Source organism: Etheostoma cragini, chromosome 17 (assembly GCF_013103735.1).
Source record: "Etheostoma cragini isolate CJK2018 chromosome 17, CSU_Ecrag_1.0, whole genome shotgun sequence".
Taxonomy (NCBI): domain Eukaryota; kingdom Metazoa; phylum Chordata; class Actinopteri; order Perciformes; family Percidae; genus Etheostoma; species Etheostoma cragini.
Genome location: NC_048423.1, coordinates 24,035,490 through 24,047,923, shown reverse-complemented (window position 1 = coordinate 24,047,923; position 12,434 = coordinate 24,035,490). Strand labels below are relative to the sequence as shown.

Genomic DNA, 12,434 nt, shown 5'->3' with positions numbered 1-12,434 from the left:
AGTCCTTACCTAGGTACTGTCAGGGCCCTCATACTCTGCTTCTGACTGGCTAGTAGTCCTTACCTAGGTACTGTCAGTTGTACAACAAAGTATGGTGTTTTTTTGAAAATTACACCATGCCAACCTATTCTGATAAAACCTCTAAATACAATTATGAACCTGAAAATGTGCATAATTTAAGCATTTTAAAGGTTGTCTCCATTGTTATACAAGCCTAAATTCTCTGGCCTCCTAATGGTGGCAATATATATATATAAATATATTTTCATACATTTTTAACCCCAACTTTATCACCAAAGGGTATTATTGATGTGCAGTTACGAATAAAATATATGAATATATTATTACATGTGTATTGTTAGTCTTTTGTAGAACCCAACCTGTGGAGGGTTGGTAGTATGTAACACTTATATTTAATTTATTTGGTAGCCCAAAAGTCAAAAAAAATGTGGCCCCAAACTGGCCCCTCCACTTGAAATGGTCTAGAAACACTATTTCTTCTTCTACTCTGTTTTATTTATCCTGTATCCTAATTTCCATAAAGAAACCAGTCATTATTTCTTCTTTCTCTTTGTGTCATCCAACATCTTCCCCATCCTCTCATGTCTGAGCTCTCCTCTCATGTCTCACTTCAGAAGCTCAGTGTGAAGTATGATGAGGAGATGAGGGTCCGGGAGGAAGCTGAGCAGACCTTGAGGTCCTTCCGGAAGGATGTGGATGACGCCACAGCCGTCCGCCTTGACCTGGAGCGCCGTGTGGAGTCGCTGATGGATGAGATCTCCTTCCTGAGGAAAGTGCACGATGAGGAGATGCAGGAGCTGAGCAGCATGATGGAGGAACAGCACGTCTCCGTGGAGCTCGAACCCGCCAAACCGGACCTCACCTCAGCTCTGAAGGAGATCCGCAACCAGTACGAGTCCATCGCCTCCAAAAACCTGCAGTCTGCCGAGGAGTGGTACAAGACCAAGTTCGCCAGCCTCAGCGAGCAGGCCGCCAGGACCAATGAGGCCATGCGGGCTAGCAGGGAGGAGATCAGTGAGTTCAGGAGGCAGCTGCAGTCCAAGACAATTGAGATAGAGTCCCTGAGGAGCGCCAACGAGTCTTTGGAGAGGCAGATCACAGAGATGGAGGACGCACACAACGCTGAAGTCACAGCCATGCAGGCAGATTTTCTCATTTACCTCTTCTGGTCTCTGGCCATGCAGTTAGTAGTTTTAGTTGTCCAGGTTTAGAGATTTCTGACTCCACCCCAATACAGTGGAGGTAAATGGATTTTCATTTGGGTGCACTCAAAACTTCATTTTGTTCATTCTTTCCTGTCTCTGATACTTTTTATATTCCAAAGAACAAAAATAAGAAGCATTTATTTGATAGAAATGAGTTCCATGAGCAAATAAACATGGGCAAATAAAACAATTTTTACATATATGGCCTACGATTTAGGCTTAGCAACCCTTTAATATTTAACTTAAAGCAAATAATACACCAAAACCTTGTAGTACACAAAGTTGCTGTGACATAATTTTAACCATTGAAATAATACAGTATGAATAGCATTAAACGATCTACAAAAAAGGGATGTTTTGGATGTATGGGCCTACTGATAAAGGCAAAAACTAGCTAATTCCATGCAGTTTTTTTGAGAAGACATTGTAACAGTAAAACCTACTTTATTATACCCAATCACCTGCAGAAGCACTGCTACCACAGTCTGCATTGAGGTCATTACCGCCTACAACTCTGGAATAATAGGATTGGAAGGGAGCAGATCCTCATGAGTTATGTCACAGCTTGAGTAAAGCTGTAAGCTAAGGGAGCCCCAACCTTGATATGAACCAGGACTGGGTCGAGGCGAGGAGCATACAGACTATCCGAGTAATAATACAATTTATTTAAAGGATGCCGCACAGGGTATTCATATAATAAAAACAGCAATACAAATACTATAAAACACAACAACGGAAAAGGCAGAGCAATAGACATTTAATTGGAATAGGCAGTTTTAAACAGATGTGTTTTGAGTTGAGACTTGAAATGGGGTGGGGGGGGGGGTGAATCAATGCTTCTGAGTTGGAGGTAATGAGTTCCAGAGACGGGGAGTGTCATTCTTATACCAACCTTTTAGGTCTTAGGCTAGTCTCGAATGAAAGCTAAGGGCGGAAAGAGGTCAAAAGAAACTCATTTTAGTGACTTCTTGGAGTTTTTCCTGGGAACCTTAGTGACAATAAAACTTCAACAAATCCCTGTTCCCAGAGCAAAACCTTCCCCCTCTAAACTGTTCCACTTCGGTACTGGTTGGCAGGTTTTATTACCTTTTTGGACAAAGCCAGCTCAGGTGTTTCCCCCTGTTTCTAGTCATTCGGAGCTTGACTATATGAGAGATATGAGAGCGATATAGAGCTTCTCATCTAACCGTCTGCAAGACACCAAACACCAATCAGCATTATCAGAAAACTCACACACACAAAGAAAATGGATGGGGGAAAAGAGCAGAGAGGCTTCCCACTAAAATGTGACAAAAGCCACTTTTAAATACAGTCATTTCTTCAGTTTGTAATGTATGTAGTTTCTAATTCAGGTTCAAGGTCTGAAGTGAGAACATGACCTTTCGTGCGTTGGTAGTCACGTTAACCAGCCTGTGTGATTGTGACACTGACCCAAAGTGTTCTTAAGGAATTAAACCCTGTGTCTATAAGATTACCCTCTGACCTGCTAAATCAGACCCAGGATGCCATCTGCTTTCACTGGCTGCTTAGATAAGGTCCAGCTAAGCCTTAAAGGTAGTCCTTTAAGGGAAAAATGGCCAACGGTTATAACACAGAAAAGCCTATCACAGTGGATTAAAAACTATATACATGCTAAGGAAGTGAATTTACTGTTCGACACTACTGATAATCTCCCTCCTTTTTTATTTCCAATGCCATAGGACACTATTGGCCACCTGGATACTGAGCTGAGGAACATGAAGGGTGAGATGGCCCAGCACCTGAGAGAGTATCAAGACCTGCTCAATGTCAAGATGGCCCTGGATATAGAGATAGCTGCCTACAGGTGCTCATTGCATTAAAGCGCGAACAGAACAACAGCTCTCTTGACCAGTAGACTTTTTAATACATTCTTTGAGCATTGTGAGGTATTAAGTCTGACATTTGTTTCCTTTGGTCCTTTGAGGAAACTGCTGGAGGGGGAGGAGACTCACTTTAACTCAGGGATATCGTTTGGAGCTGCCAGCTACAGCTACCAGCCTCGAGCGTCAGTGCCCAGGAGCAGCCAGAGGGAGAAAGAGGGGGCCACCAAGGAAAGCTTCAAGGAGAGCAGTGAGGATAAAGATGAGGCAGACATCAACTCCAACAACTGAAGGAAGACAGGCAGGGAAAGTAGCAAAAGAGATACGCAGTAATCCATTGTCACATACTGTATTTGTTAAGACGTTTTGGACTTAGAGCTGGGTTATTACCAACATCTGTCTATTAAATACAACTTTGGACATTTTTCCTGGGACGTACTGCAGGTTTCAGGATTTAGACTCATCTAAGCTTCATTTCCTGTATATCACACATCATTTTGGTATCAATGAAATACAATTTCAGAAGGTACAATGATCATATGTAGGTCACGAGAAATGAGGAACCCCAAACAAGCAACTAAAACACTTAATACCAAAGGAAAATGACCTAAAAAAAAAAAAAAAAGTGTACTGTACGTCCCTAGAGGAAATACACATGTTGCAAATTAAAATAATAAAAATATGTGACCAGGTGTTAAATGTTCTGGGGATGGATTCTCGGCCTGTCTGGATTGCTCAGATAGACTTTTATTTCTTAAAAGAAAGATACCAAATGTCTGTGTAGGTCCACTTCTGTTGTTACAGCATCCTTTAAATTAAGTTAGTTGTTAAATGTGAGGTCTTTCATGTCTAAGTTTGAGCTTTAACGTGAAACAGGTAAGGTTCAAAGCGCATAGCAACAGTCAATCTGTATTTATGAAAGCACTTTAGGGTGTATGGAGGAGGACAGTGTCTTGCATTGTGTTTGGTTGTATTGTGAGACATTACAAAAGCTGGTTACCATGGTTAATTGTGATGTGCATAGTGCATTAGCTGTGAAAAACACTCAGAACATGCAGTCCAACTGGTAGTACATATCTCACCTAGTGGAAAACCACTCACTGTTGGTTTAGTTGCACTAAATGACACAATGAATAAAGTAACGCAATGAATAAAATGACCAACTGATTCCTCTGCTTTTGTCTGCGAGTCAGCGCATTCACAATCACAGCAGCGTGTTCATTTAGGATGGCAGTCTCCATTAGCTCAAGCAACACTAGGAAAGGGCCTCAGCTCGATATTAATAAGCTCCTTTTTGTTGATTTCAGTTTTTATGACTTCTGTATTGGATTCCTAGGATTTGCAGTTCACTAACAAACTGAATGGTAGAAACTGAACATTTGGCCTTTGAGAAGAGGAATGACTTTCTTCTACTTTTCTCTTCCTCTATCCATTGGAATGGTAGGTGACCGCTTTTTTTTCTCCACGCCATTTGAACTCATTTTCGCTGAGCAGCCTATAATTTTCTTCACTTCTTTATGTTTTCCCCTCTCCAATCAACTTTTTAATCAAAGTCCGCTGTCTCTCAGAGCAATGTCTGGAACGAGCCATGTTGCGGAGTATTTCAGTGTGAAATGCACTATAACCAGCATGCACATTTACTTCCTTAAATATGTATATATAGATTAAATATGGGCCATAAGTGACACCTGTTTCTTCACAGACTCAATAACTTCACCAATTAAACACAACACTGCTATTATTTTGAGCATGTCCGTTTCAATTACAGAATGAACAACACGTATGTCATGACTGTTAAGTATGACTCTACAACACTTACTAGTAAATTATTTGCCATGTAGAAATATGAATTCTCTCCAAAAAGATTTGAGGTTAGTAATGTCGGACTGCTATTATTTTTAACACAACTAATTTCCCCCAGCAACTCCTTTTTCACAGTTGAGACCTTAGGCACAACATGAATACAAACGAGGAAACAATGAATTGAGAAACATCCTCAGTGGTTTATTAATTCATTATGACAAAACCAAGTAGGAAAGTTATTAACAAAGCCCATCAAACACTATACAAACTCCTTTTAAATAACTGAAGAAGTCAAAAATCAGTTAACATCAGCAGAGTCTATACAAAAGCCCTTAAATATCTCTCACACACACACACACATCCCTGTTTCCTAAAAAAATAGGTAAAGTAGACTGACCCAGCTTTTCAGTCAACGCATCGTATTGCCTTCACAGACCTAAATGTTGAGACGTTTCAGACCCACTGACCCGGTTCAGTGGTCCAGTTTTAGCTACAGCCGCAGTCCCAGTCTCGCAATGGAAGCACAATCTGTAAAGAATCCTAGGCAGTAAGTAGGAACGTGTCATTCCATTCATCAGGTAAAATGTATTTTGCATGCTGGCACTTCAGTAAATCAGACGTATGTCCCCTGTGTCCAGCCAGTTACCTCAGACAGCTGAACACAAGATACATAAAGACTGTTCAATGAAGAAAGAAAGTGTGAAGTTCCTTGACTTTCTACTACACATGAAGTGTTTTTCCCGCCACCTGCTGCTTTTTAGTAACATTTAGGTTGGAAGTTTTATCAGATGTGTTGTGAGCAGATAGTGAAACTCCGAACACATTCATGACAGTCGTAGAGTACTTATGCCGATGTAGAAACTACTTCACAGTATGAGAAGTCATATGATCAGAAACAAAGTCAAAACATTCTGTTTATCTCCTCAGGAATGGACTACATCCACCTCTCGTGATCAAGACTGGGAGGGCAGGACCAGGCCGAAGTGCAGCACCAACAGACCATCCTGGAGCAACATACAAACAGCACCAACAGAATCACTCACAAGTATTCCTGATCTTGTACTTAATTTCCCATTATCAAAGTTGTTGTGTGTGTCTTTGTGGTGCTTACCTGTAGTGCCTCTTCACCCACAGAGTTCTGGATGTCTTTGAGGGACTGGTAGTGATCTAGGAGGTGATCTCCACAAACCACATCCACCTGCAGGACATGCAGAAACAGTTCAGACCACGGCAGCGGAGATTCAATCAAACGCCCTTTTCACACAAGTAAGTGACCAAAACACTGAACATACAGGAGACCCCTTGGATATTTATGATAAACTGGAAGAAGATGATGGGGGAGACTAATACAGAAAGATTAACTAGTACATACAAATGATTTAAATGATTCTAAAAGATGTCAGAGTTTAAAGGTAAGAAGTTATACAACTGCTTCAGCAAACAGTGACCTTTTGTCAGTCTCTCTGTCCTCTCCACCTTTGTCCAGACAGGCCAGGGTGCCGCACCGCGGCCAGGAAATCAATGTAAGCTGCTAATCCTCATCCACGTGCTACTAAATACACCAACACCTGAACACCGTCAAACGGACCACACATTTCTGTGTGTCTGGGCTCTGAGGAACGGAGGAAACTCCTGATTGTTACACTGGTAACAATCAGGAGCCTTCTCTTCCAGCATGTCCACTCTGAGACACACATGTGGTATCACTGCACTAATTATAATCTGATTAAGGTTGTTAGGGAGTGTCTGTTGTCCTTTATAGGCACCCGGCTGAGTCGGGACCTGAGCAGCTGACCCTTCTATGTTGGTCTTTGCTTGTACTCCCCAGCGTACACATGTGCATTCCTCAATGCACTGCTTGTGTCTCTGGTCATGTTGTCAGGCCTGAGCTTTTGGATATGGCTGATGCTGATTGAAATGAGTCCCACGAAGAGATCAAATGTTCTGAATTACATCAAATAGTCATCAGTAGTGCTGGGGACTTTTTTTAGTCTCCGTCCAAATTGCCTCAATACCATCAATTATCAAAAAATGACTTGTTGTTCGATGCCAAATTTCAATTCCTAAGGGGTTAATCTTGTCAATGTCAGTGAGCCGAAAAACATCCAGCATGTTTACGTGCCCAAATGCAAAAGTTATGGTGATTGGCTGTGGTGAGGCATCAAGGAAAAGCCCTGGTTTACGCCCAGAGACATAAAGCCCACCCCTATTGCGCCAACACTAAAAGAATGAAACAGTGGCACATCTGACCATTCTGCTGCTGTGCAGTTTACATGGACAGACACGGTTGTATTAATATACATCATACGCCACGGGTGTGTGGACATTAGTGGACGGTAATGTAGTTAGGCCACGCATGCTTGCTGGCTTCACACCAGCTTCAAAACACACCAGCGTCACCCTGTCTACATGCTGTAACTTCCTTTGCTGTCCTGTTCCAAGTCTGTCTAAATTGGCATTCAGGATCAATGGTCATGTCAGTTCGTGAACTCATTGACTGTCAGCCTGGCAGACAGACCATGTGGGCGGAGAGGCAGGACCATCGACGGCGCACAGATCGGATTTATTTTAAATGTTGGAGCATCCGTCTGATCTCCCGCTCCAGTTTCACTCGGTGTGATGCAGCAGATCACATGCTCTGCTGGCCCACTCACCTGGCAGGTAGAGCTCAGCTCCATCTTCCTCCTGATGAACAGCTCCACGTGGCGGACCGTGGCCTCGCCCGACACACGGACGTACCGCCTCTCTAATGGCTGAACAGGGACAGGGGGACAAAATCTAAACCATCGGCCAGACAAGTACAACAAAGCTGAACAAGGTAAACAAACATTTGACTACCATGTACAGATACATTTGTATTCTATAAAAAGGTGTATATGTAACACGTATGTTCATGCATCCACATATGCAAACATGCAGCTCTATGAGAAATGTACACACCAAAAACTTTTAGAATGTACTTCAAATACAGGGAATATGGTATTAAATTGGAGAAATGTAATTTCACACTGATAAATAATGCAATGCTCTGAGCAGAAAACTATTCTTGACAGTACGTGCAACAGACTCTGTAGCTGCAGGATAACTTGACCACGGATGTCCTAATGGATCAGCAGGTCTGGGTGGAGCCTTCAGACCAACCTTTATTAAGTCATTATCCATCTTGCCCCTTTAGTTTCTATTACCCTGCACCATACTGCTATAATAAGAACAGTTAAAAATACACATTGTAAATATTTTACATCATTACCTTGTAGTTATCGATGCCCTCTTCAGCCCTAAAAACAAAAACAGGAGTCATTATACAGTCAGGACAACTTTTTGGAACTAAGCAAGTTGTCACTTTAAGAGACCATCTCATGGCATGTCTCTGTAACTACAGGGTCATTTCATTTACTGCTACAAACTGGGTTCTTTTTTCCTTAACGCAGAAGACGTGTCTACAGGCCAAAAGCAAATCCACTATCCTTTGAACTAAAGCTCGTTACCTTTCTGTTTTAATGTCTCTGATAATAGGAGACTAATGTACAGCAGTGGTTTCATAATTGCTGATTTAGAGAATGATTTACACCAAAGCAAATCAACCTGCAGTTTGTTTCACGCTGGCTGTAACAGTACTGCTACTTGACATTCATCTTTTGAATTTGTATTTTGTAAATGGGACATGGTGGACACCTGCCTAGCACTTGGCCCGTTTTCACAAAAGACATTTGAACAAGTCAACGGTGCTAATGCACAGGTGTGACTAAAGACATGAATGGCTGTGTTTAGGACTGGGAGTTGCAGGGTCCTGGTTTTGTGCATGCTGACTGGCGTGGCTGATGGGAGCAGAGCCATCGTCACTGTGATTAGTTCCACCTGTGCTTTTACTGCTACAACCAGGCCAAGGCAGGGAAAATGCCAGATAGTTACACTTGTTAGAACACAGTTACTAGGAAACAGACAGACAGAGAGAACCGAATTTCTGCTATTCTTTTAAAGAGTGTGTGTTTTTATTTATTTATTTGAATTTTCAACGTCATGCTGAGAAATAAGAGAAGTAGACAAGGGTTGTGCCATTTGACGGTCTGATGGCCCCCGAGGCCACATCAATTTTGACACCAGGTTCGGCAAATTAACTAATTAAAGCATCTCACTAATGAGATGAAGAATGACGTTAATGTTAAGCCAAGAAAAAACGTTCATGAGGGATTAATCCCTTTGCAAACGTTTAGATTTTCTTTGTTGGGCCTTTAAATATCATCTACATAGTATAATGTCTAAAAGGTTGAGTATCTTCCACAGCCATTATAGATACAGATGCTGGACAAGGACCAAACAAAACATTAGATCCTTACCCAACAAACTCCAGCAGCAGAGATACATCGAGCTCGGGAGGAATGGTGAACACCGACGGGGGCATGGTTTCCTTCTTCTGCCTCTTCAACACAACAGGAACCGAAGGGGAGACCACCACTGGAAGGCAAAAAGGACAAACTCTCAAACTTTTGCAACAGTTTTGCTGGAAAGCTCCATCTTTGGACCTCCACTTTATTAACTCTTAGATTTAAATGCAAACACTGAAGTTACAGTGCCACATCACATTATACATGATGGAAATCCAATGTTTTTGGGGTTAATCATTCAGGTTCCCAAGAAGCTCTATAACCAACAGTGTGTCAAATGTGTTGTTGTTGTTAATCAAAATTGGCCAGCTTAACTGTAGTGTGTGAATGAACATCGCAATTAATTTAAATGTAGTACTGGGTGAACTATTACCTGGTTTTGGCACTTCCAACCCTCTCTCTTTGTAGAATTTACACATTTGTTCTCTTTCGACTGTGGTACAAAACAAAAAATGTCACGATAGAATTAAAACAGATAATGTACACAAATTATGTTGAACTCCATCTGACTGTATGCATACAGTACTTACACTCCTCCAGGAAGGGAACCATTTTGTAAACAATGTCTTGCAGTTGTCTGTCAGGTCTGAAAACAGAGGTGAAGCGTTAACACTGACTGCTTCATCACAGATCTGCGTGTCAGCACGTATACAATCCTTAAAGTACTTGACAATAAATTAACTACATGAAATACATGAAAATGAATGTAGTCAACTCAACTATAGTAATATATATATATTAATTTAACAGGTACAGGAGGTGATTCAGCCATCAAGAACTATCAGCCCTACCTGATGTTGTATAGTGGTTGGGTCTGGTGGACTACGATGCTGCATGTGGGACACCTGTTGCTGTAGAAGAAGTGCTTCACGATGCAGCTTTTGCAAACTTGGAGGAGACAAAAGACATCACAATGTAAGACACAGTCAGGACCTCGTGTACAGTATGTCAACGCAGCCACACAAATATCCACTTTTAAAAGGTGAAAGAAAAAGTCATATTTGAGAACTTATAACTATATAGTACACTTTTTACAAACACATTTGGTAGGACTTTGAATTAATTGTGCTCGTTAGAGTGGCCGAGATATTTAGTTTGCAGTATTTGCGGCATTAGAAAAAAACGTGTCAACTTATCCTTGTTTGACAAACTATCTAATGGAGACACTGTTTTATTAAATACAGTTTAGTTGGCGTTTCTCTATGAAATGTCTTGTTACTCATGTCGCCATCACAAATTTTCTTTGGATCATCATTGCACTTACACTTACAAAAAAAACACACAAATAAACTATATACACACACACACTAATATATACACACTATACTGTAAATACACACTCTAAACAGAAACCTAATAGACAGGTTGAGGCAATAATTCAACGAAGAGTGCAAAGTATGCAGGAGTAAATTGTGATAGTTATTTTAATTGTGGAGCATAGTGCAAGGGTGCTGGAATAAATATAAGTATGTTATTATATTACAATATGAACAGTATGAAAAGCTCTGAAAATGAGTGATGTACCCTTTGCACTATGCTCCACAATTATATATTTTTTTATTGAACTCTTCATTGCAATCATGCCTCTATATTGTTTCTGTTTAGAGTATGTATATATTAGTGTGTGTATATATTAGTGTGTATTGTTTGGTTGTTTTGTATGTGTAAGCCCATTGTGAGCAAAAATGCTCCAAAGACAAATTCCTCGTATGTGTCCTCATACCTGGAAAATAAAGCTGATTCTGATGACTAAATACTAAGTGGAACCAGTAAACAGGTGCTGTTTAGAGACAGTGTGACTGGGTTATTGCACAGAATTGAACCTGGCACTGTGAGTCAGAAGTCAGCTGTTCATCAGAGTGATGGCTTGTGGAAAGAAACAGTTCCTGAGTCTGTTGGTTTTTGGCGTCCACGTGCTTGCTGACACAGATACCAGCTGATTCATAAAGATCAGCTGGCCTGTTGAGTATGGTCTTGTTGTTCTAACGTGTGGTAGGGAGACATTATCTCGTGACTCCTTGAATCCTCTCAAGGTCCTCTAAGGACCCCCAGGAGCTAAAAGAGACCTCCGTTCTGACTCACATGTATGCAGGCACTCTGTGATGGTGGTGGCATCGATGAGGAAGCCGCAGCAAAGCGCACAGCGGATGTATGGATAGAACTGATTGAGAGGGAGCTTGGGCTGTGGGAAAGTAAGCAAATCACAGTCAATGGTTAACGTTTCAGCTTTAAAACATTAGATATATAGCTAGATGTAACGTGAGGATATAATTGTCAGTTATCAGAAAGGGACGAACATACAGAAGCCATCTTTGTTGTGAATAGTTAAAGTAAAAGAGAGCTTTAACGTTAATTACCTCTTCCTCGGAGTCGCTGTCTGACATGTTCGTTGACCATTCATGACTGCGACCATACATAGGTGACATTCCCAACAACGGCTGCTAACTAGCAACTTTTTCTCTTAAAGTACGAGAGCAAAACGACAAGTACGTTACAATGTAACGGTGACGTTAGCTCCTGCTAGCTAAACGTCGACGGCTTTTTAGTTGCCTGTGAAGTTAGCTACGCTTAGTAAACTGGCTAACATTAGCTTGCTTGTCATGGGTAGAAAAATAAGTGCACATGCGCTTATAGAGGGAAGTTACAGCTTAGTTGCTAACGTGCTAACCACACTTTGCTACGTTAAATGCTCCAATGCGGCTATCGGCTAAAACTTTGGCATAAACTACTTCCTTACTTTATATAACGTTACTTTACTGCCTTTACATTCACGATACCGACTCAACTTCTCTCGCGCGCGGACACAAACATTACGACGTCCGGCCTAGATTCTTCAAAATAAGTGTGACCTGACCAGAAAAGCGACACATTACACCTGTATCAGTTCAAGAAGTACAGGTTCATTTCACAACACTTTAACAGCAATATTGTAGTCAAACTAACAAAAGTTTGTCAATCAGAGAATGAAGGAACTGAAATAAAAAAAATTTTGCAGCCTAAATAATACAGTGACTCATCAATTTTCAAATTATTTCACGCAATTTTGAAATCCGATGCTTTTATTTTAAAGCCCAATTAAGTATCTTCCGGTAATAGCTAAACAAGAGGATGGATGTTCTAATCTGATTGTGTCAACAGGGGGCGCCCGAAGCATATAATCACAGCCAATGCAATATTTA

General features: G+C 41.1%; 2 protein-coding genes across 2 annotated transcripts; one reads left to right on the top strand and one right to left on the bottom strand.

Moving 5' to 3' along the window:
- The first annotated feature begins 602 nt into the window (after positions 1–602).
- LOC117960569 (alpha-internexin-like) lies at positions 603–4,226 on the top strand. Its single transcript, XM_034898544.1, has 3 exons — positions 603–1,163; positions 2,927–3,051; positions 3,172–4,226. The coding sequence occupies exons 1-3, from the start codon at positions 603–605 to the stop codon at positions 3,356–3,358; spliced, it is 873 nt and encodes a 290-aa protein (XP_034754435.1). The 3' UTR covers positions 3,359–4,226.
- Positions 4,227–5,633: 1,407 nt separating this feature from the next.
- pcgf6 (polycomb group ring finger 6) lies at positions 5,634–12,114 on the bottom strand. The gene is made up of 10 exons (XM_034897428.1): positions 11,613–12,114; positions 11,338–11,437; positions 10,047–10,143; positions 9,786–9,841; positions 9,629–9,688; positions 9,208–9,325; positions 8,121–8,148; positions 7,525–7,623; positions 5,982–6,068; positions 5,634–5,874 (listed from the first exon to the last, which is right to left on the bottom strand). The coding sequence occupies exons 1-10, from the start codon at positions 11,679–11,681 to the stop codon at positions 5,824–5,826; spliced, it is 765 nt and encodes a 254-aa protein (XP_034753319.1). The 5' UTR covers positions 11,682–12,114; the 3' UTR covers positions 5,634–5,823.
- Positions 12,115–12,434: the final 320 nt, after the last annotated feature.

Bases quoted from the DNA above. Each gene is read 5' to 3' on its own strand.
- pcgf6 (XM_034897428.1), bottom strand. From the start codon at position 11,681: ATGTCACCTATGTATGGTCGCAGTCATGAATGGTCAACGAACATGTCA. The intron at 9,326-9,628 runs GTAATAGTTCAC...TTTGCCTTCCAG, and splicing joins GTTGGAAGTGCCAAAACCAG to TGGTGGTCTCCCCTTCGGTT. The intron at 8,149-9,207 runs GTAAGGATCTAA...TTTTGTTTTTAG, and splicing joins CTGCTGCTGGAGTTTGTTGG to GGCTGAAGAGGGCATCGATA.
- LOC117960569 (XM_034898544.1), top strand. From the start codon at position 603: ATGTCTGAGCTCTCCTCTCATGTCTCACTTCAGAAGCTCAGTGTGAAG. The intron at 1,164-2,926 runs GCAGATTTTCTC...CCAATGCCATAG, and splicing joins CTGAAGTCACAGCCATGCAG to GACACTATTGGCCACCTGGA. The intron at 3,052-3,171 runs GTGCTCATTGCA...TGGTCCTTTGAG, and splicing joins ATAGAGATAGCTGCCTACAG to GAAACTGCTGGAGGGGGAGG.